At 38.3% G+C, this 22,099-nt stretch overlaps 1 protein-coding gene across 2 annotated transcripts in view; it reads right to left on the reverse strand.

Moving 5' to 3' along the window:
• Window positions 1-22,099, reverse strand: part of SLC25A26 (solute carrier family 25 member 26) — a 143,914-nt gene that overhangs the window by 116,154 nt on the left and 5,661 nt on the right. For both annotated transcript variants that reach the window (XM_036878426.2, XM_036878424.2), the window contains exons 2-3: window positions 9,685-9,841; window positions 7,563-7,672 (exon numbers count right to left, since the gene is read on the reverse strand). In XM_036878426.2, the coding sequence (XP_036734321.2) occupies window positions 7,563-7,672; window positions 9,685-9,841 (267 nt within the window). The remainder of the gene's footprint in view (window positions 1-7,562; window positions 7,673-9,684; window positions 9,842-22,099) is intronic.

The raw sequence follows: 22,099 nt of genomic DNA on the forward strand, positions 1-22,099 counted from the left end.
GGCTTTTAAAAGATCTGCCTTCTTAATGCTGATTCTATGTCTTACCTCTCAAACTCACCTCCACCATCCGCATGCCCCTGCCCCTGCCTTACTGATGCTCTGGTCACCTCCCAACCTGGGAACTTCTCTAATAGTCTCCTCCCCTCCATTCACAAATTATGTCCACTTCCATGCAGCAGCCACAGAACTTTCTTAAAATACCAATCAATGGTGCTCTCTTGCTCAGACATCCCCACACACACCTCATTTCATGATGGCCTGGACACATGTGCTCCATTTGGAACCTGGGAGTGTTTAATGAGGACTTCCCATAAATTCAGTATCCCTCTTTGCACCCACCCAACTAACAATCAATCGTGCTCTAAAATGCAACTCAAGGATAAGCTATTTAACCAGGCCTTCCTGAGTCAACGCCCATCTACCCACTCCAATCCAGACAAAACTGACCACTGCTTCTCTTCAAGCTCTCACTGTGGGTACTTATTTTTCTTAAAATACCTGTAACCCTTTAGTGTACTCACACATGTATATGTCTGTCTCTGCTTCAAGACTGCCAGCCTCTTAAAGACAGTCCCTTATCTTGTCATTTATCCTCAATGCCTAGAACATATTAAGGTTACTTTTTATATTCTTGAGATAAATTTTTGTGTAATTCTTACAGTTTAGGGTTCCTAAGAAGCAATCAAAAAGTTTGTCTGCCTTATGTACTTCATGCTCTGAAGTGAAAGGCGGCTCCCAAGCACATGAAAAATAAACAGGAGAACAGGGTGACAGGCCTCCTTGGTACAGCTCCACGATGCGGGAGCTTAAATACATCAAAGAGAAAATGCTTGTTTGAGTGTGGTTAAGTATCTGACAGGTCAGTTTCAGCTTCTAATTGTACAGCAAATTTCCTAGGCGTATCTGAATATTTCCACCTCCATTCCATTTTATACACAAAGGCACTTGCCATCTGGGGCATTTCTGTGAGCTTCCTTCTCAGTGAGTAGCTATACTTCACTTTAGGGGCAGCTGTCTTATTCTCATGCTCAATTGAACTACTGCACAAGAGCTTGGCGAATTACTGTCACCACTGCAAATGAAAGTTACCCCATATTAGTTTATGGGTATTCCAAAATCTACCGGGATTACTTCAAAAGATAAAACAAATATCAAAAGTTTTCCATTTTTTTCTATTACCTTTGCTCAGTAGTGCCCCTTAGAAAAAGCCAGTAAACACCATGAAAAAAACACTAGAAATACATTTTAGAACATATTAATAGTATAATTAGGAATAGCTTAAGAGCCCACCAAGGAAAACATAGTAAGTTACATGTGTTGGTGCTTTATAAACAACACACACTCCTGAGAGCATCAATGCATCAACCCCTCCAGGGATTCAATTTAGTTAGGAAGCTGAACAAAAATGACAGGCTTAACCCATATGCTGACGTGCAATGAACACACACACACACCCCCGGCCCAAGGGAGCACAGGACAAAGCAGGCCCACTGACACGGCTGGCTGCTCGAGTCGCTAAGCCATAGCACAGGTGCCTTTGCTTCCAAGTCTCCTCAACAGCACAGGCCTTGGAGAAGACGTCCGAGCTAGGGCAACCCTCACTTTAACTTCAAAATCCAAATTTATGTGTCTGAGTAGGCTGCCACCCTCAAAACGAACCAGTCTATCAATCTAGGATTTTGAGTAGGTCTAGAAATACATGATTCTGAAAAAGACAAAGGGAATGGGCCTTTGGATCAGCGTGTGGCACTCTTCGTTGTCTGCACTTAATAAAATTTCTTAATGTATGGGACTGCTGAGCCAATTTAAAAATATTTACTACTGGGGTATAAATTAAAAATTTTAGTAATCCTCAGTGAGTGGTGCTTGCACAGCAGTGAGTACCAGAACTATGCAGGGCCCCTGGTGCCATCTGCAAAATCCCCACCTATAACCAGCCGCCTAGGCAATTTGATTCTAAAGTAGGTCCTGTTGAGCCATATGTGAATCTCTGTGAGAGGCTGTCAGAAGAGTGTTTATAAAACATGATACAATTTATTTCCCTGCTTTCTCAATTCCACATTAGAATGGGACTGAAAGGATAATCTACCAGCATCTACATGCATGAGGACATCGGCACATGTCACCCATGCACACATTAAATTCACAATGGCTGCACAATATTTCTTCATTTCTGAAAACAATGGCAACTAAGGCCAAAGTAGGATAAGACACAGGGAAAATCAAATCCTAAAACCTTAAAACAAAAGTGACTACCATTGTAATCTACCTGTTGTATGAAAATAAATCTGCCCCAATCCTTCTGACCTAATTACAGATTCTACTTCTCACCGGGCTTCTCCTGTGCCTGATGAAAGCTGAGCTGTGGAATAACTGAGGTAGGGATTTATAGATACTTGGTACAGCAAACTTCCTAATAAAAAAATGGCACAAACGGGACTCTTCCTTCTGTTGTTATATATTAAATCTTACTTGATCAATTTTACTGTATTTCAAACTGCAAACATGAGGTAGAAGGTTGTAATTATAGTTCTACTGATTCACTGTTAAGTTTCCATCAAGGCGCTTGCAGCAGCAGGTGAAGCAGCATACGAGGTGCTGTGGCCAACGCAGCGGTGCTCTTCTGCGTCTAAGTTTCTCCCATATATTTATAGTTGCTACAACAAAGTAATTATGGGCACATTTGATACCAACAAAATACATTACTGTTTCTAAGCAATCTGTCTGCAACATATCAATCTTACATCACAGCAAAAGTGTTACAGAACAATGACTGCACGAAATTATTTCTTACTTTCCCTAAATCTCTATGCCTCTCTGCCCACTGACAGCTATAAATGTTGTTTCCTACTCCCTTTTATTTTACCTATAAAAATTTGTTCCTCTTAAATTTACCTATTTCTCTTTTTGAGACCACATTTGTATGAACCTGAAACCAAAAGTTTATGCTCTGTAAAACTGAAGCGAAGCAAGTTAGGACAGAAAAGTGGTCACATATATCTCAAAATTTATTAAGAAAACTGACATTGAATGGCTTTCGAAAAAGTTTTTTTAAGAAAGTTCAAAAAACAAAACAGCAGCAGACTCAAAGACTCCAAGAAGGGACTAGCGGTTACCAAAGGGGAGGGATGGGGGAGGGCAGGTGGGAAGGGAGGGAGAAGGGGATTGTGGAGTATTATGATTGGCACGCATGATGTGGTGGAGGGCTCACGGGGAAGACAGCGTAGCACAGAGAAGACAAGCAGTGACTCTGTGGCATCTTACTACACTGATGCACAGTGACTGCAATGGGGTATGGGGGGTACTTGATAATATGGGTGAATGTAGTAATCACAATGTTTTTCATGTGAAACCTTCATAAGAGTGTATATCAGTGATACCTTAATAATAAAAAAAGTTCAAAGATAACTGCAGCACCAGAAACAAAATTTCCAAAAACTTCATAAATGTGACAATCTTTTAAACATACTAAACAGTAATAAACACTAAAATAAGAATAAACTACTACACTGTAACGTACGTTAAAAGTCGACATCCAGATGTTTCAGCTGTGAAGTCAATCTATGGCCCTGCTGATCAATTCTCCTCTTAGTTCTCCAGGCATCACAGCAACTATAAAAAGCCCTCTGAATTTGAGGTTACCACCTCAGTGACCATGGAAACCCTGAGACAATAAAGGTAAGAATCTCCTAGAATTGTACACGTCCAGTCTTACACATACTTGTTTTCTAACTAAAATGTGCCTACACTATCTCTTATGCCTAAGAGTTCACACAGACTATTACATTTAAAAGGCTCCAATATTTTTTACATGTCAGTTATATATGTTAAAATATTAGAATATAATGTTTTGTGTAAGTGAAGAGGTACATCATTAACATGAGTAATCTAACAGCTCTTATTTGTCCTATTTAATTATATCAACTTACATATGCTTGGTAAGTCTAAGAGATAGAAAGTTTGTAAGTTAAAGCAAGCCTGTCCTTCAACACGGCAAACAAGCTTCCAGGCAAGACGGCCCTCTGTGAAACGAACTAAGTGGCCAAGTTCTTTCAGCAATATACTAGAAAATGTAAACCTAAGATAGAATCTATGAAAATATATTTAAACTTAATCAAAGCCAACATGCGAAGAGAGGCAAGGGCTGTCACAGTCACAGGATTTTCACAACGTGAGAAAAACTGTAACTCTCACACGGTTTGTTGTTGTTTAGTGTGTATACTCAAAAATAACTGCAGGCAACAAGGTTTTAATATCAGAACATAATCACAAAAAAAATCTAACCCAGGTAGTACACAAAAAGTTTTTTAAATTAAGTATAAATTGCTTTCAAATTTCAGTGTAGGCTAGTTTTCAGGTAGAATTTAAGCACTGGAGGTCTTACTTTGTGTGAGAGTGGAGGGAACATCACACCAGATAAAAACAAATTAACAAAAATGGATCAAAGGCCTAAATGTAAGAGTTAAAACTATAAAACCCTTGGAAGAAAAAATAGGTATAAATCTTCATTATCTCAGATTAGGCAATGCTTTCTTAGATATGGCACAAAACCGTAAGCAATGTGGGATAAAAAGATAAATTGGACATATCAGAATTGAAAACTTATGCTTCAAAGGACATCATTAAGAAAGTGAAAAGACAACACACAGTATGGGAAAAAAATTTTGCAAATCATATCCCTAAGTAAGGAACTTGTATTTAGAGTATACAAAGAACTCCTATGACTCAATAACAAGAAGACAGCCCAATTAAACAATGAGCAAAGGATCTGAAAAAACACTTCTCCAAAGAGGATAAGTAACCAGTAAGCACATGAAAAGATGCTCAAAATCATTAATACCAGGGAAATGCAAATCAGTATCACAATAAGGTGTCACTGAACATCTAATTTGGTGGCAAAATTAAAGTGACAGAAAATACCAAATGGTGGCAAGGATGTGCAGAAAGTGGAACCCTTGGTACATCGCTGCCAAGAAAGAAAAGGAAAACAGCCTAGGCAGTTCCTCAGAGTTAAATGTAAAGTTACTGTGCAGCCAATCCCACTCCTAGGTACATATCCAAAATAACACATCAACACAAAAACTTGTCCACAAATGTCCACAGCAGTCGTATGCATTAATAGCCAAAACGTGGAAACAGTCCCAAAGCCCATCAACTGATGGATGAGTGAACAGAGAATGAGGTATTGTCTTTAACTCATGGAATGCTATTTGGCATTCAAGAATGAAGCTCTGATATAAATGCTACAACATAAATGAAACCTTGAAAATATCCTAAGTGAAAGGAGCCAGTCACAAAAGAGCACATATCATAGGACACCATTTATATGAAATGTCCAGCAAAGGGCAAAGGCAAACCTAATGGGTATAGGTTTCTTTTTGGGGGTGATAACAATGTTCTAAAACTGTGCTGATAGTTGCACAACTGCGAATATACTAAAAACCATTGATACACATTTTAAGGGGATAAATCATAACATTTTGTGAATTAAATCTCAATAAACCTGTTCATTCTTTTTTAACACTCCTCTTAAAATTATATTCACTTTTACTTTATCTTTCTGTATTGTTTGCTTTTGTATCTTTTATTTTTATATTGCTCTCTTTTATCATCTCATTCACTATATTCTCAAGAAAAGAAAATTAGGTTACAAATCTGTGGATTCTCATCCAAATTTTCTAAAGGAAAATAATGCATAGAAAACAAAGCCACAATATATCACAACTTTTTTAATGTAAATCTTATCAACGCTGATTTGCTTTTCAAATTTCCTGATGTTAATACATACCACTACTTTTCTAAACATGAAAAAAATTAATGAAATGACAAAAGGCATATAAACTGAGACCCTTCTCCTCACTTTGCTGCCCGTTCCTGTTAATGACCATGCCCATTACAAAGTTCTGGGCTTAGTAAAACTGCACAAATACCAGACCATGTGATCTGAAAATAACAACGGTAAAGAACAATTTCTGGAGAATACACAAAAGATAATTTTAATAGACATCATCCTCTAGTATTGGGCAGGAGGGGCTGGGAAAAGCTAAGTGAGTGATGGGACTGGGGATAGTTTTATTGGTATTATATTCTTCTCTGTGTTAGTTTAGGGGGAAAAAACCTTGCATTTATTTTTTAGTTAAAAATACTTTATCAGCTGCATTATTATTTCATTTTTGGTTCATGACTTACAAGAGAAAGAGTTAACTTTTAAACACTGGTAGGGGTGGACTATCTTTTTGTCATTGCTTTACCATGTTACTTCATTATAATCAGACACCAAATGATCTGTGTGACATTGTCTCTACATTTGTTGAAAGTTCCTTTGTGGACCACTGGATCATACATTTTTATTAATGTTCCAAGTATGCTTGAAAAATCTGAATCATCTTTCACTGTTAGGCACAGAGCTCTATACATATTCATTAGACCAATCTTGCCTTTGTGTTGTTCAGATCTTCTTTGGTCTTAATGAGTTTATGCCTGCCTGCTTAAGTCTTTTACAGAAAGAAGTGCTTATCAAAGATTATAGTTGTATTCTTCATTTCTCCTTGTAATTCTAGCAATTCTGCTCTCTATATTAAGACTGTTATTTAGTCCAGGTTCAAATTTATTACATCCCCCAAGAGAAGTGTTCCTTCTATCATCATGCAACGGTCTCTTTATTTTTTGCTGTAAGTCTTTGTTGTCTGATATATACATTACTCTATCAGCTCTCTTCCAGTTAGTATTTCTGTATCAGTGAAGGCTGATCAGACAAGTAGAACCACTATGAAAATAAGAGCTGTTATAGGAATGTGGACAGTAATTGTGGGAGCTGGTTAAGCAGTTTATGTAGGACTACTGCTTCTACATAGTTTTAGGACAGAAATAGGGGCGGGCAATGGGGAAGGAAAGAGGATGTGAAATGGGGAAGAGCAAGGACAAACTGGTGTTCACATGCATCTCTCAGCCACCTCGATGATGTAAGTGACCTGCAGCATAAGCAGGCACCCTTCACCACACAGCCAACACATCTGCCTTGGGATTTAGAGAACCTGAAGGAGAAGACCCAGTAGGAACTGGAGGAGCTGTAGGCCTGGCTACTGCCTAAAGCCAACAGAGCAGTAATGAGGTATATGAACTGCAACAGCGCCTGACCAACCTTCTGAGCATGACCACAATTGCTGCTTCCACCTTAAAATCTTGTGCAAATTTCTCTCTTTAGCCAGCCTAACCTGGAATCACCCTGGAAAGGGAGTTCTAGGATATGGAGTTTCAGCTCAATTATGTTGATGCAACACAATGCTCATCACAATTCATATGGATATTTTATTTCAATTCTACAGCTTTATTCTTTCAGTATAATTATGTCTTAGATATGTCTCTTGTAAATAGCTGGATTTTTCCTTCATCCTATCTCAAATATACCTTTTAACTACGATGTTTAACCCATTTACATTTATTGGGATTTATAACTTTCATATTTTAAAAAAGATCTTTTAGAAATGAAGTAGTATCTATACCAAATATATGTATAAATTTTGCATTTTTGAAATATTTTCTATACATATCTTGTTACTTACCACTTCTCCAGCAGAGGCAGCCAACATATGCTTTACAGGTATCAGGTATGAAGATGAATCATTGTGCAAAAACCATTTCACATATTCATAGGTGATAAAAAAGGCAGCAGCTGAAATTTAAAATAAGCAGTCTTTCACAAAGTTTAAATATGTTTCTAAAAAACAAATTACAACTCTAATTATTAAATTATGAGATAAAAGATAAAGATAATAATAAAATACAAACTCTTCCTCCTGCCCCATCCCACTAACTCCTGTAGATTTTACTGAGCCCATGTTACATGCTAAACCCTGGGCTTACAAAAATGCAGACAACATAATTCCTGCCTTGGGGGGCCTGACAGCTAACCTGGCATTTCCCATTTTGTACTAACAAGTCACTTAACCTTTTTTAGTAAGCTTTCTAGAAAGGGATATGATTTTGTGGGATCCAAAATATCTTTACATAATCATAAAAAAATCAGCTACAATTATTTACAGACAGGTTAAAATTGCAAACATACCTTAACTAAAAACAAACAAACAGTATGTATTTGACAATGCTTCATTACTGGTTATTCAAAATGATCATGACTACTTTTTACTGCACCAACTCACCCTTACATCAATGAAACAACCATTTAATTTCAACTGGAAATCAAAATCTCGAAAAAGCAACCCCCATCACCATGAACTAATCTTGACTACACAACAGGGCTTTAAGACTTGCCATGTACTATCCAACAAAAGACGTTTTTCATTTCTATGAAAAATAAGACGTGAAAGATAAATGAATGACAAGGTCATCCTTTGAAGGGCATTTGATCATGTCACATTAAAGTCTGAAACACTCAGGGAAAGAGCTTGATAGTGGAGGTCAGTTCTCCACAGATAAAGTCAAGAAGCTTGAGAATATTCCTCAGGCTACAACCACCACCAGCCAGGTGATCCCAGAGGAGCAGCGACCAATGCAGGCAGTTTCATACAGCTGGCTCAAATCTCTTCAGGTGATCAGTGCCTGCACCGGGACCCCATTAGGAGCCACTGCCCCTCTCCCGCAAATAAAACAATAAATGACACACAGTGGGTGCTCAGCAACTTACTACAATCAATTACTAAATTCAAGGATTAACCTCAAAACAGTTTTTACTGTTTTAGTCATTGCTGAGGAAGGGGGTAAAGGACAAAGAGAAACCAAACGACCAAATGCTATTTTTCTCTTTCCACTACAAATCTTTACCTAAATGCTGTGCTCACAGATGGACAGAGATGGACATCTAAACATCAAGTAAACATGAAACAATGTCTCATAAATTCTAATGAGAAAAAATAAAATTTAAGAATCTTCAGCAGAGGTTTTTTTTGGGGGGTGGGGTGTTTTCTGCTTATTTGGTTTGCTTCCAAGTGCCACTCAAAGCATTGGTAAACAATTAAAATGAAATAAGTATCTGAAAAAAGGATACCAGTAAGTGTATCAAATAAAACAGATTCCTTTGATTATGAAATATGAGAGCCATGAATCATAAAATAAGACTTCAAACCCAAAACAAAAGCAAGACATGGAAAGACAGTATCCAGGAGGAAGTTAGTGGGAGTCGGCTGCATCATCTAAGAGCAATTTAGTTAAGACAGAAAGGTGTAATGCCTCTTAGGTCCATCTGCTCCAGAAGAATCTCCAAGGCAGTAGTTATTAAACTCAGGTTCACACTGGAATCACCCGGGAAGGTACAAAACCCATTACCCAGGCAAAGCCCAGACCAATTAAACTTACCAGGGGTGACACAGGCATCAGGATTTTTAAAGCACCCCAAGAGATTCTAATGTGCAGGCAAGGCTGAGAACCACTGCTCTATGGTATCATGACCAGTGTTAAGGACTCTAAATGAGAAATTTTAACAACAAAAACAATTTAAGCGAGACTGCTCTCAAAAAAGATTGCTCATATTTTTCCCTTTACAAATCCAGTGAGTGGAATGGGTCTACAGCACTAGACAGAAAAATAATGGCTTATGAATAGAAAACAAATTCAGAACATAAGCTATAATACATAAGGAATTCTATGCAGAGTAACACCACAACCATTCTGGAAAAAAGTCCCATTAACCTGGCTTTATGGCAATGAGTATATCAATATAATTCTTACCATTAGGAAAGGATCCAATAGCAGTAGAAGGAACCCCAGCGTATATTCCCCGAAAACCACCAGCCTTATTAAATCCTTGGGGACTCTGCAGCCTGGTTTTAATGGTATCCAGAGGAAATAAGATCAAGTCGACGGAGACACCTGCTACTCCACCAGCCTTTAAGAAAAAAAAAGGATGGGAGGGTAGAAAAAGGAAAAAAGGTTACCATAAGCTCTCTTCTATGTAGGTAGACATAAAATGACTGTAGTCTTTAAACCATATTTCTCATGCCTATCAGTCCGCAAACTATTTGGCATAGTCAAAGGACCTTCCACATAACTCTAAAGGTTTGCCTGGGGAGATAAGCACTACTACACTGTATTTTCAAATCATAAATTTTGAGAATTTTTCTTTTTAAAGCAAATTTTTAAGTGAATGTACTTTTTTATGAAATTTAAATTCATTTTTAATACTTTCACATGGTTCAAAAAAGTAACAAGCAAACAAACTCACAAAGAAAAAGGCTTCAAAGTCTCCTTCCCCGCTCTAATAACTCAGGTAACCACTTTTATTGGTTTCTTATTGTATCCTTCCCAAGTTACTGCAGGCATATTATGTAAATATGAATATGCATTTCATTTTTTTCTTTAAAAAGGTATATACAATATGCACTGTACTATACCTTATTTTTTTCACTTAATTTAGATGGGTGATCTTTCCACATCAGGCCAAATATTATATTTTTGTCTTTTGTACTTAAGAGTACAGAATCTGCAGTAAGGATTTTTTTGGGGGTGGGGGCTTCTATTTTGAAACAGGTAATGATCCTTAGGATTCTAGATCTGTATCTTAAGAACCACACATATAAGGATTCCTATAGTATTCTCTCTACTTTGTGTATATTTGAAAATTTCTTGATACTTTTCAAATTCAGTGAGTAAATGTGTGTGGGCGGGGAGAGGGGGAAACTAAATTCCTAGAGGTCATTAAAGGCTGGCCCAAAATAGTCATCTCCCAAGAGACACCATGTTGCTCTGGCGAGGCTTCACTTTAACAATAAGTTTGCACCTCATAATTAATTACAGGGGAGTGTATGTAGAGTATTTCAAAACCGGTTATACCTTACCAAAGCAAAATGCAATTCAGGAAAGAAAAAAGGAAACATCAAAGAAAAGTGAATACACAAAGCCTAAAGGCACCAAAACCAGTTTATCATTAGCAGACGAAAGAATTACAAAGAACATGGTTCCTACATTTCTTTTGAATTTTGAATCATTTATCTTGGAGATCTATTCACCATGTGAATATATTACCTCTACAAAAGGTAAAAATACACATTAAAAACCCTATGCACCATAACATAAAAAAGAAGAATCAGTATTCAAACATACAGGCAAAGTTCAAAGTGATCAGTGGTTTGCTTCCAACCTTCAGGTCTACAAAATGCCACGGTGGATACAAAGCTCAGGTCCTAGCAAACACCCCCTGCTCTACTTATCACTCACTGTAGAACCACTGCAGTTCTCTGGAAAAACGAAATTACTCTGTTGAGGAATCCACTCGCTACAATAGGCAAATTATTAAAAATTATTCTGCATTGGAAATGCACATTTCCATAAACATTAACAGTATCCGATCAGCTTGAAAGACACTGACAAAACCTGAAAGATCAAGAAGGCCTACTCTGTGAAGGACCTACAAAGAAGTCATCAAAACAACAGAGATGCACCAGCAGACAACCTTAAGAGGTAGTAAAAGAATGACAAATAATAGGCAATTTCTAAGTCATGGGAAATAGGTTCACAAGTAATGTAGACAAGTTAAGAAAGAGCCAGCCTTTGTCAGCATTGTTCTCACTTCTTTTTAAAGAATTTTGTGAAATTAGTATGTAAATAAAATATTTTGCCTGCCTCTTAATTTTTGCAAAACAAGAGAAGAACTAACATCCTGCGAGAAAGTCTCATATGACAGGATTATTAAAAAATACACTGCACTTCATTCTAGTCTTCTCTTGAACCTCAGGAGAGGGGTTGAGAGATGCCTGCTATCTACTGCCAAATTCTCATCAGTAAGGTGACTGTCCGTTTAATCTATCAGGTCACTTTGCATGCACTGATTCCCTGACACTTCCTCCAACAGTTCTTACCTTCTGTGAATGAAATGACCAGATTCAATCTATTTATCTAGTAAAACATATATCAAAAGTTACTAATTGCTACTGCAGATTTCAAACTTCTGGACTTAAACGTCATTTAAATCCATGAGACTAGGAAAAACAACAGCTAACAGAAGAGAAGAAAAAGAATGCCGATCTATTCAGCCATACAGCACAACACAATTAAGATTTAAATAAAAACTTTAAGGAGTGCTTATATTACATCATATTGTTTTATACACAATTATGTACAAACATACAGGCCAACAGCAGATTAATATAAGTCTACCTAATTCTTTAGCCTAAGAAATTTTTTATTTATAATCACTTATCAAAGAGGTTATTCAGGCAAATGATGACTTTCAATATTTATGGTAGCTTACATTGAAAACTCTAAGAACTAGACAAAATCCAAAGATAAAGAACATAACCATATAAGTAGCAAGTTTTTCCACAGCATAACAATTTACTGAGACCTTGATATCATACAGATTAAATACACATCTCCACCTTAAGTTAGTAAGTGTAGAAAGTGCAGGCCAGCTGTGGAGAGAAAGTATCTAATTAGTGCTTTGAAATGACTCTGGGATTTGAAAAACGTCAAGCTCACATACCATAAAACCTTTCTCTCTCAAAAGGAGGCTAGCACAACAGGAAAAAAATTATGCTGCTCAACTGCAGGACAAAAGCAAAGGACCATCTAACTAAGCCAAACCATCACAGTACAAGATGTGATGGCTTAACAGCAGCTCAGAAGAACCAGTGAAAACATTAACGTGGCTTTTCCAGGGAAATCCCTCCCTGACATTGTTTCCTCCACAATGAAGTGGCCACCGATGACTTTGACCAGGGCACTGGAGAAGAGCTGCCTCCGCTCCTGGGCCAGGCTGTCTTCCCCGCTCACCACTGCTCCTCCCTGCAGTGGGCCCCTCCACACTAATGGCACATCGCTTTTGTAAAATGCAAATTGCAATTTCATCTTGCCACTCTCCGGCCTGTAACTCTCCCAAGCTTTCCGGTGGCCCTCAGGATGACGAGCAAAAGCTTAGTACAGCCTACAAGGCTCTAGGAGTTCTGGACCCCATCTACCCCTCTGCCCTCAATGCCACCATTTGCCCTTTGCTGGTCACCCTCTTGTCACTTTGACCTCTCTTTGCCTCCCAGTCATGTGATCTTCCTCATTTCTAGGACTTTGTACAGATGCTCCCTAATGTCCCATTCTAGGTGAGGCCCTCTTGTTTTCATACATGGATCATAATTTCATTCTATAGCTGGTCATCTAACCATTTCTTCAATGTCTGTACATCCTACCAAAGTATAAGATCCACACCTGTTTGTTCACTGGTATGTTCCTAGCACCAGTACATAGCAGGCCCTCAAAAACTATCTGAAGAATGAATGAATGAATGGTTCTAATAAAGGGTCACCATCCATACCTCAGAAGATACTACAAACCAGCCTTAAAAATATATCACCACTTCTTTTTTAATTACGTAACACAGGACCAAGCAATTCCCAAAAGAAAAATACAAATTTTTCAATAAAAAAAGAAAACATGCTTCCCCGTCATTAACTACCAAATAAAAAACAAAACATTTTCCAATTAAACTGAAAAAAATTAAAAATATGAAGAATAGTTACGGGCACTATAAAGGTAAACATTTAAAATCTATGGAAGTAAAATTCGGTAAAATGAAAGTTTTAAACTATAAAATCCCTGATTCACTACTTATTTCTGAACATTTCTTCCAGAGAAGTGCAGAAATACACAAAAATGTTTACTACAGCATTGTTACAACACTAAAAAAGCTGGAAATAACCTAAATTATGTTATATCGAGTAACAAATTGCTACACAGCCATTAAAAGAATGAGGTCAATCTGAACTCACTGGCATAGAAACATGTTATATGCTTAATCAAATAAGCTTAGAACAATATATGCTGTAAAATCCCACCTAAGAAATGTGTATCTATTTTTATGTGCATAATTAGAAATCTGGAAGCATACACACTAAATTGCTAGAAGTATTACCTCTGTGTAAAGGGATTTCAGAATGAGGAATATTTTTACTATCCTACTGATTTTTCTATTGTTCAAGTTTTGTAATTAGTATTACAGACATATAAAACTATTCAAAATTAATACTACACCCAAAACATAAAAACCTAATTCACTGGTTGCATTTAGTATATAGTAGGCACTCGGTGAGGGGTAACTAAGACCCTCAAAACCCTTGGGCCCTAAACTATGTGTCCAGCTTCATTGCACAGATTGTTGAGGACCTTAAGCCTCGTCCAATCTGACAACTCTGTTTCCCAAACAACTCCTGAAACTTAGCATTTCTCTGCTCCAGCTTAAGTTTTTCTCTCATCCTGTAATGCCCTTCCTATGTTCCTTGTCTCCTGTGTATTGGGGCCAGCAGAACATGTTTCCTGCCACTGCACACATGCATGCACACACGCACCCCTGCCAAAATCCTGCTCACTGGTTGTTAAGGCTGTGACCAAATGCCACCTCTCTCCTAAGGCCCTTCTCAATCTCCCAGTCAGGACTAAATGCTCTGTCCTTGATGACCCCATATAATTCTTTATTTTTCATGTCTGGTGCTCACCGTCTTGTCTGACATAAAATCCTTCAGAACAGAAGACAGGTCAGTCACCTGTGCCTCTGAAGCACCCAAGCCAGTGCCACATACACTTCAGGGCTTCGGCACTTGTTTGGTGGTTTTAATCAAACGGAAATGTGAGACAACAAGAAAACACTTTATGGAAAGATTAAATGTTTGGAAGGAAAACTGCAGTGAAGCCCTCTCTGGGTGTCCCTGTCTGTGGTTTGCCCCAGCACTTGCGACACCTGAAAGCTGGTGTTAATGGTCTCTGCTACCATACTTCTTAGCACCCACAGCTACACTGACAGCTGTTACATATTAAGAATGACTTCTCTAGATATCCTCTGTTGATTGTCACCTCCTGATAAAAAAGACTAGGTAGGTTCAGTTTTGCTTAGTGAGGCTATTTTTAAGAATGCAATAATGGTTCTAGAATGTGTCCTGCATATTCTTCCATTTCTCCATAAATTCTTTCAGATTAAATACTGCCTAAGACCACAGCATCAGGCAAACAGACTTGGCTTCAATCTCGACTGGGTCTTCTTATGAAAGCTATTTAATCATCTGTATGCCTGTATTTCTTCATACATGAAATGGAGAAAATAATAATACTTATACTTAACAGAGTTTCTGAGAAATGAGTGAGGTTAAGTGAGAATTAAATATAATTAGATGAGCCTGCTATATACTTAACAAAAACACCTGCCTTAAGTATCAATAAATATGAATTATTATTTTTAGCACTAAGTTACTACAAATATCCTTTGTAATTTGCCAATGCCGTACTTCTGACATGCCAGTATTAAAAACCATTCAGAAGACTAAGGAGTACTTTCCCGAAGACTAAAGATTACATTCATATATTAAACTTAATAGATTCATATATGAAATCTATAAATTCAAGTCTTTCATTAATAAAAGCTCTTCTTAAATTCTGCTCCCTGGACAAGAACCACCCACCCACAGACAGACTCAATAAAAAGCCAAACCATGCAATGTGTGGGAGGAACAATTCAATACTGATCCTTTAAAATGTGACAAATACGAGAGGGGCGGAAGATGGTGGCGTGAGTAGAGCAGCGGAAATCTCCTCCCAAAACAACATATATCTATGAAAATATAACAAAGACAACCCTTCCTAGAATAAAGACCAGAGGACACAGGACAATATCCAGACCACATCCGCACCTGAGAGAACCCAGCGCCTCGCGAAGGGGGAGAGGAGGGCCACAAACCAACAAGAAAGGAAGTCCTTCCAGCCGTCACTCGTCCCAGTTCTGCAGACTATTCCTATCACCATGAAAAGGCAAAGCTACAGGCCGACAAAGATCACAGAGACAACACCAGAGAAGGAGACAGACCTAACCAGTCTTCCTGAAAAAGAATTCAAAATAAGAATCATAAACATGCTGACAGAGATGCAGAGAAATACGCAAGAGAAATGGGATGAAGTCCGGAAGGAGATCACAGATGCCAGAAAGGAGATCGCAGAAATGAAACAAACTCTGGAAGGGTTTATAAGCAGAATGGATAGAATGCAAGAGGCCATTGATGGAATTGAAATCAGAGAACAGGAACGCATAGAAGCTGACATAGAGAGAGACAAAAGGATCTCCAGGAATGAAACAATGTTAAGAGAACTGTGTGACCAATCCAAAAGGAACAATATCCGTATTATAGGGGTCCCAGAAGAAGAAGAGAGAGGAAAAGAGATGGAAAGTATCTTAGAAGAAATAATTGCTGAAAACTTCCCCACACTGGGGGAGGAAGTAATCGAACAGACCACGGAAATACACAGAACCCCCAACAGAAAGGATCCAAGAAGGGCAACACCAAGACACATAATAATTAAAATGGCAAAGATCAAGGACAAGGAAAGAGTGTTAAAGGCAGCTAGAGAGAAAAAGGTCACCTATAAAGGGAAACCCATCAGGCTAACGTCAGATTTCTCAACAGAAACCCTACAGGCCAGAAGAGAATGGCATGATATATTTAATACAATGAAACAGAAGGGCCTTGAACCAAGGATACTGTATCCAGCACGACTATCATTCAAATATGACGGTGGGATAAAACAATTCCCAGACAAACAAAAGCTGAGGGAATTTGCTTTCCACAAACCACCTCTACAGAACATCTTACAGGGACTGCTCTAGATGGGAGCACTCCTAGAAAGAGCACAGCACAAAACACCCAACATATGAAGAATCGAGGAGGAGGAACAAGAAGGGAGAGAAGAAAATCTCCAGACAGTGTATAAAACGCTCAATAAGCGAGCTAAGTTAGGCAGTAAGATACTAAAGAAGCTAACCTTGAACCTTTGGTAACCACGAATTTAAAGCCTGCAATGGCAATAAGTACATATCTTTCAATAGTCACCCTAAATGTTAATGGGTTGAATGCACCAATCAAAAGACACAGAGTAACAGAATGGATAAAAAAGCAAGACCCATCTATATGCTGCTTACAAGAAACTCACCTCAAACCCAAAGACATGTACAGACTAAAAGTCAAGGGATGGAAAAACATATTTCAAGCAAACAACAGTGAGAAGAAAGCAGGGGTTGCAGTACTAATATCAGACAAAATAGACTTCAAAACAAAGAAAGTAACCAGAGATAAAGAAGGACACTACATAATGATAAAGGGCTCAGTCAAACAAGAGGATATAACCATTCTAAATATATATGCACCCAACACAGGAGCACCAGCATATGTGAAACAAATACTAACAGAACTAAAGGGGGATATAGACTGCAATGCATTCATTCTAGGAGACTTCAACACACCACTCACCCCAAAGGATAGATCCACTGGGCAGAAAATAAGTAAGGACACGGAAGCACTGAACAACACAGTAGAGCAGATGGACCTAATAGACATCTATAGAACTCTACATCCAAAAGCAACAGGATATACATTCTTCTCAAGTGCACATGGAACATTCTCCAGAATAGACCACATACTAGACCACAAAAAGAGCCTCAGAAAATTCCAAAAGATTGAAATCCTACCAACCAACTTTTCAGACCACAAAGGCATAAAACTAGAAATAAACTGTACAAAGAAAGCAAAGAGGCTCACAAACGCATGGAGGCTTAACAACACGCTCCTAAATAATCAATGGATCAATGACCAAATCAAAATGGGGATCCAGCAATATATGGAAACAAATGACAACAACAACACTAAGCCCCAACTTCTGTGGGACACAGCAAAAGCAGTCTTAAGAGGAAAGTATATAGCAATCCAAGCATATTTAAAAAAGGAAGAGCAATCCCAAATGAATGGTCTAATGTCACAATTATCGAAATTGGAAAAAGAAGAACAGATGAGGCCTAAGGTCAGCAGAAGGAGGGACATAATAAAGATCAGAGAAGAAATAAATAAAATTGAGAAGAATAAAACAATAGCAAAAATCAATGAAACCAAGAGCTGGTTCTTCGAGAAAATAAACAAAATAGATAAGCCTCTAGCCAGACTTATTAAGAAGAAAAGAGAGTCAACACAAATCAACAGTATCAGAAACGAGAAAGGAAAAATCACGACGGACCCCACAGAAATGCAAAGAATTATTGGAGAATACTATGAAAACCTATATGCTAACAAGCTGGGAAACCTAGGATAAATGGACAACTTCCTAGAAAAATATAACCTTCCAAGATTGACCCAGGAAGAAACAGAAAATCTAAACAGACCAATTACCAGCAACGAAATTGAAGCAGTAATCAAAAAACTACCAAAGAACAAAACCCCCGGGCCAGATGGATTTACCTCGGAATTTTATCAGACATACAGGGAAGACATAATACCCATTCTCCTTAAAGTTTTCCAAAAAATAGAGGAGGAGGGGATACTCCCAAACTCATTCTATGAACCTAACATCACCCTAATACCAAAACCAGGCAAAGACCCCACCAAAAAAGAAAACTACAGACCAATATCCCTGATGAACGTAGATGCAAAAATACTCAACAAAATATTAGCAAACAGAATTCAAAAATACATCAAAAGGATCATACACCATGACCAAGTGGGATTCATCCCAGGGATGCAAGGATGGTACAACATTCGAAAGTCCATCAACATCATCCACCACATCAACAAAAAGAAAGACAAAAACCACATGATCATCTCCATAGATGCTGAAAAAGCATTTGACAAAGTTCAACATCCATTCATGTTAAAAATTCTCAGCAAAATGGGAATAGAGGGCAAGTACCTCAACATAATAAAGGCCATCTATGACAAACCCACAGCCAACATTATATTGAACAGCGAGAAGCTGAAAGCATTTGCTCTGAGATCGGGAACTAGACAGGGATGCCCACTCTCCCCACTGTTATTTAACATAGTACTGGAGGTCCTAGCCACGGCAAGCAGACAAAATAAAGAAATACAAGGAATCCAGATTGGTAAAGAAGAAGTTAAACTGTCACTATTTGCAGATGACATGATACTGTACATAAAAAACCCTAAAGACTCCACCCCAAAACTACTAGAACTGATATCGGAATACAGCAAAGTTGCAGGATACAAAATCAACACACAGAAATCTGTGGCTTTCCTATATACTAACAATGAACCAACAGAAAGAGAAATCAGGAACACAACTCCATTCACAATTGCATCAAAAAAAATAAAATACCTAGGAATAAACCTAACCAAAGAAGTGAAAGACTTATACTCTGAAAACTACAAGTCACTCTTAAGAGAAATTAAAGGGGACACTAACAGATGGAAACTCATCCCATGCTCGTGGCTAGGAAGAATTAATATCGTTAAAATGGCCATCCTGCCCAAAGCAATATACAGATTTGATGCAATCCCTATGAAACTACCAGCAACATTCTTCAATGAACTGGAACAAATAATTCAAAAATTCATATGGAAACACCAAAGACCCCAAATAGCCAAAGCAATCCTGAGAAAGAAGAATAAAGTAGGGGGGATCTCACTCCCCAACTTCAAGCTCTACTATAAAGCCATAGTAATCAAGACAATTTGGTACTGGCACAAGAATAGAGCCACAGACCAATGGAACAGACTAGAGAATCCAGACATTAACCCAGACATATATGGTCAATTAATATTTGATAAAGGAGCCATGGACATACAATGGCGAAATGACAGTCTCTTCAACAGGTGGTGCTGGCAAAACTGGACAGCTACATGTAGGAGAATGAAACTGGACCATTGTCTAACCCCATATACAAAAGTAAACTCAAAATGGATCAAAGACCTGAATGTAAGCCATGAAACCATTAAACTCTTGGAAGAAAACATAGGCAAAAACCTCTTAGACATAAACATGAGTGACCTCTTCTTGAACATATCTCCCGGGCAAGGAAAACAACAGCAAAAATGAGTAAGTGGGACTATATTAAGCTGAAAAGCTTCTGTACAGCAAAAGACACCATCAATAGAACAAGAAGGATCCCTACAGTATGGGAGAATATATTTGAAAATGACACATCCGATAAAGGCTTGACGTCCAGAATATATAAGGAGCTCACACGCCTCAATAAACAAAAAACAAATAACCCAATTAAAAAATGGGCAGAGGAACTGAACAGACAGTTCTCCAAAAAAGAAATACAGATGGCCAACAGACACATGAAAAGATGCTCCACATCGCTAATTATCAGAGAAATGCAAATTAAAACTACAATGAGGTATCACCTCACAGCAGTAAGGATGGCTGCCATCCAAAAGACAAACAACAACAAATGTTGGCGAGGCTGTGGAGAAAGGGGAACCCTCCTACACTGCTGGTGGGAATGTAAGTTAGTTCAACCATTGTGGAAAGCAGTATGGAGGTACATCAAAATGCTCAAAACAGACTTACCATTTGACCCAGGAATTCCACTCCTAGGAATTTACCCTAAGAACGCAGCAATCAAGTTTGAGAAAGACAGATGCACCCCTATGTTTATTGCAGCACTATTTACAATAGCCAAGAATTGGAAGCAACCAAATGTCCATCAATAGATGAATGGATAAAGAAGATGTGGTACATATACACAATGGAATACTACTCAGCCATAAGAAAAGGGCAAATCCAATCATTTGCAGCAACATGGATGGAGCTGGAGGGTATTATGCTCAGTGAAACAAGCCAAGCGGAGAAAGAGAAATACCAAATGATTTCACTTATCTGTGGAATATAAGAACAAAGGAAAAACTGAAGGAACAAAACAGCAGCAGAATCACAGAACTCAAGAATGGACTAACAGGTACCAAAGGGAAAGGGACTGGGGAGGATGGGTGGGTAGGGAGGGATAAGGGGGGGAGAAGTAGGGGGGTATTAAGATTAACATGCATGGGGGGGTAGGAGAAAAAGGAGGGCTGTACAACACAGAGAAGGCAAGTAGTGATTCTACAACATTTTGCTATGCTGATGGACAGTGACTGTAAAGGGGTTTATAGGGGGGACCTGGTATAGGGGAGAGCCTAGTAAACATAATATTCGTCATGTAAGTGTAGATTAGTGATAGCAAAAACAAAGCAAAAAAAAAAAAAAAAAAAGGGCAGTTCCTGTGTGGTAACCTCCAACGAGTTCTACACAAGGGTATAAAGGGCATATAAAAGTGTAGGCAAAGGGTCTGTTTGTGTTTATACAGAGGATCAAAGCCTAATTTGGCTACCCCGAAAATGAACTAAGATACGATATGAAAAAGAACTTCCAACATCTGCACTCTCTGGAAGACTCATGCCAGAAGATGATCATCAAAAAACCCCAACAAAGATCCACGCACTGCTACAGCTGTAGATGCACTCATCCCACCAGTTCCTGGACTTGCCATGGGAATGAGGAAGGAGATATCTAAGCTGGCCTGTGCATACAGTAAAACAACAAATTTGACTGGATCTATACTGTTGGAACTCAACCAAGAATTTGGAGAAGTGCAAATTGTAGCGCTCCAAAGTCTTACAACTACAGACTATTTACTGTTAAAAGAACATAAGGGATGTGAACATTCCCCAGGAATGGGTTGTTTTAATTTGTCTGATTTCTCTCAGACTGTTCAAGTTCAGTTGGACAATATCCACCATATCATAGATAAGTTTTCACAAATGCCTAAGGTGCCTAACTGGTTTTCTTGGTTTCACTGGAGATGGCTGGTAACTACAGATATGCTTTGGTTATGTAACTATACTCCTATTATGTTAATGTGTGTGTGCAATTTAAGTAGTAGCTTAAAACCTATGTATGCTGAAGTTACTCTACAAGAAGACATGTCAAAGAAATAATCAATCTTCCCATGTTTTCTTCCGCCTGCTACTTCTATAGCTTTTCTTCTTCCTTCCTAATTACAACCCTTAAATAGAATTCATGCCTCATATCAAATTTACCGAGTATCATAATTCTTCCAAGTGGTAAAGATACCTCAAGACAAATGCTGGGCATAGAAGCCACAGGGCATAAATATGCAAAGAAGTAAAAAGCTAACCATTTCAAACAATAAGGCTTCTCTCTCACTTACCAACTTCACATTTCCCTGTATGGCCCCGGAAGATGACTGGTTAGCCAGAGACGGGTAAGATTCCTCAAGGGAGGAACAACCTAAGACAGGCACAGTCGCAGGGGGGCCATCAGGTGAGAAATTGGGGATCAACAGAGTTGAGGCTTAGAACCTCACCCCCCCTGTTCTGAGAGAAATCTTCTG

This window comes from Manis pentadactyla, chromosome 1 (assembly GCF_030020395.1).
Source record: "Manis pentadactyla isolate mManPen7 chromosome 1, mManPen7.hap1, whole genome shotgun sequence".
NCBI classification, from domain to species: domain Eukaryota; kingdom Metazoa; phylum Chordata; class Mammalia; order Pholidota; family Manidae; genus Manis; species Manis pentadactyla.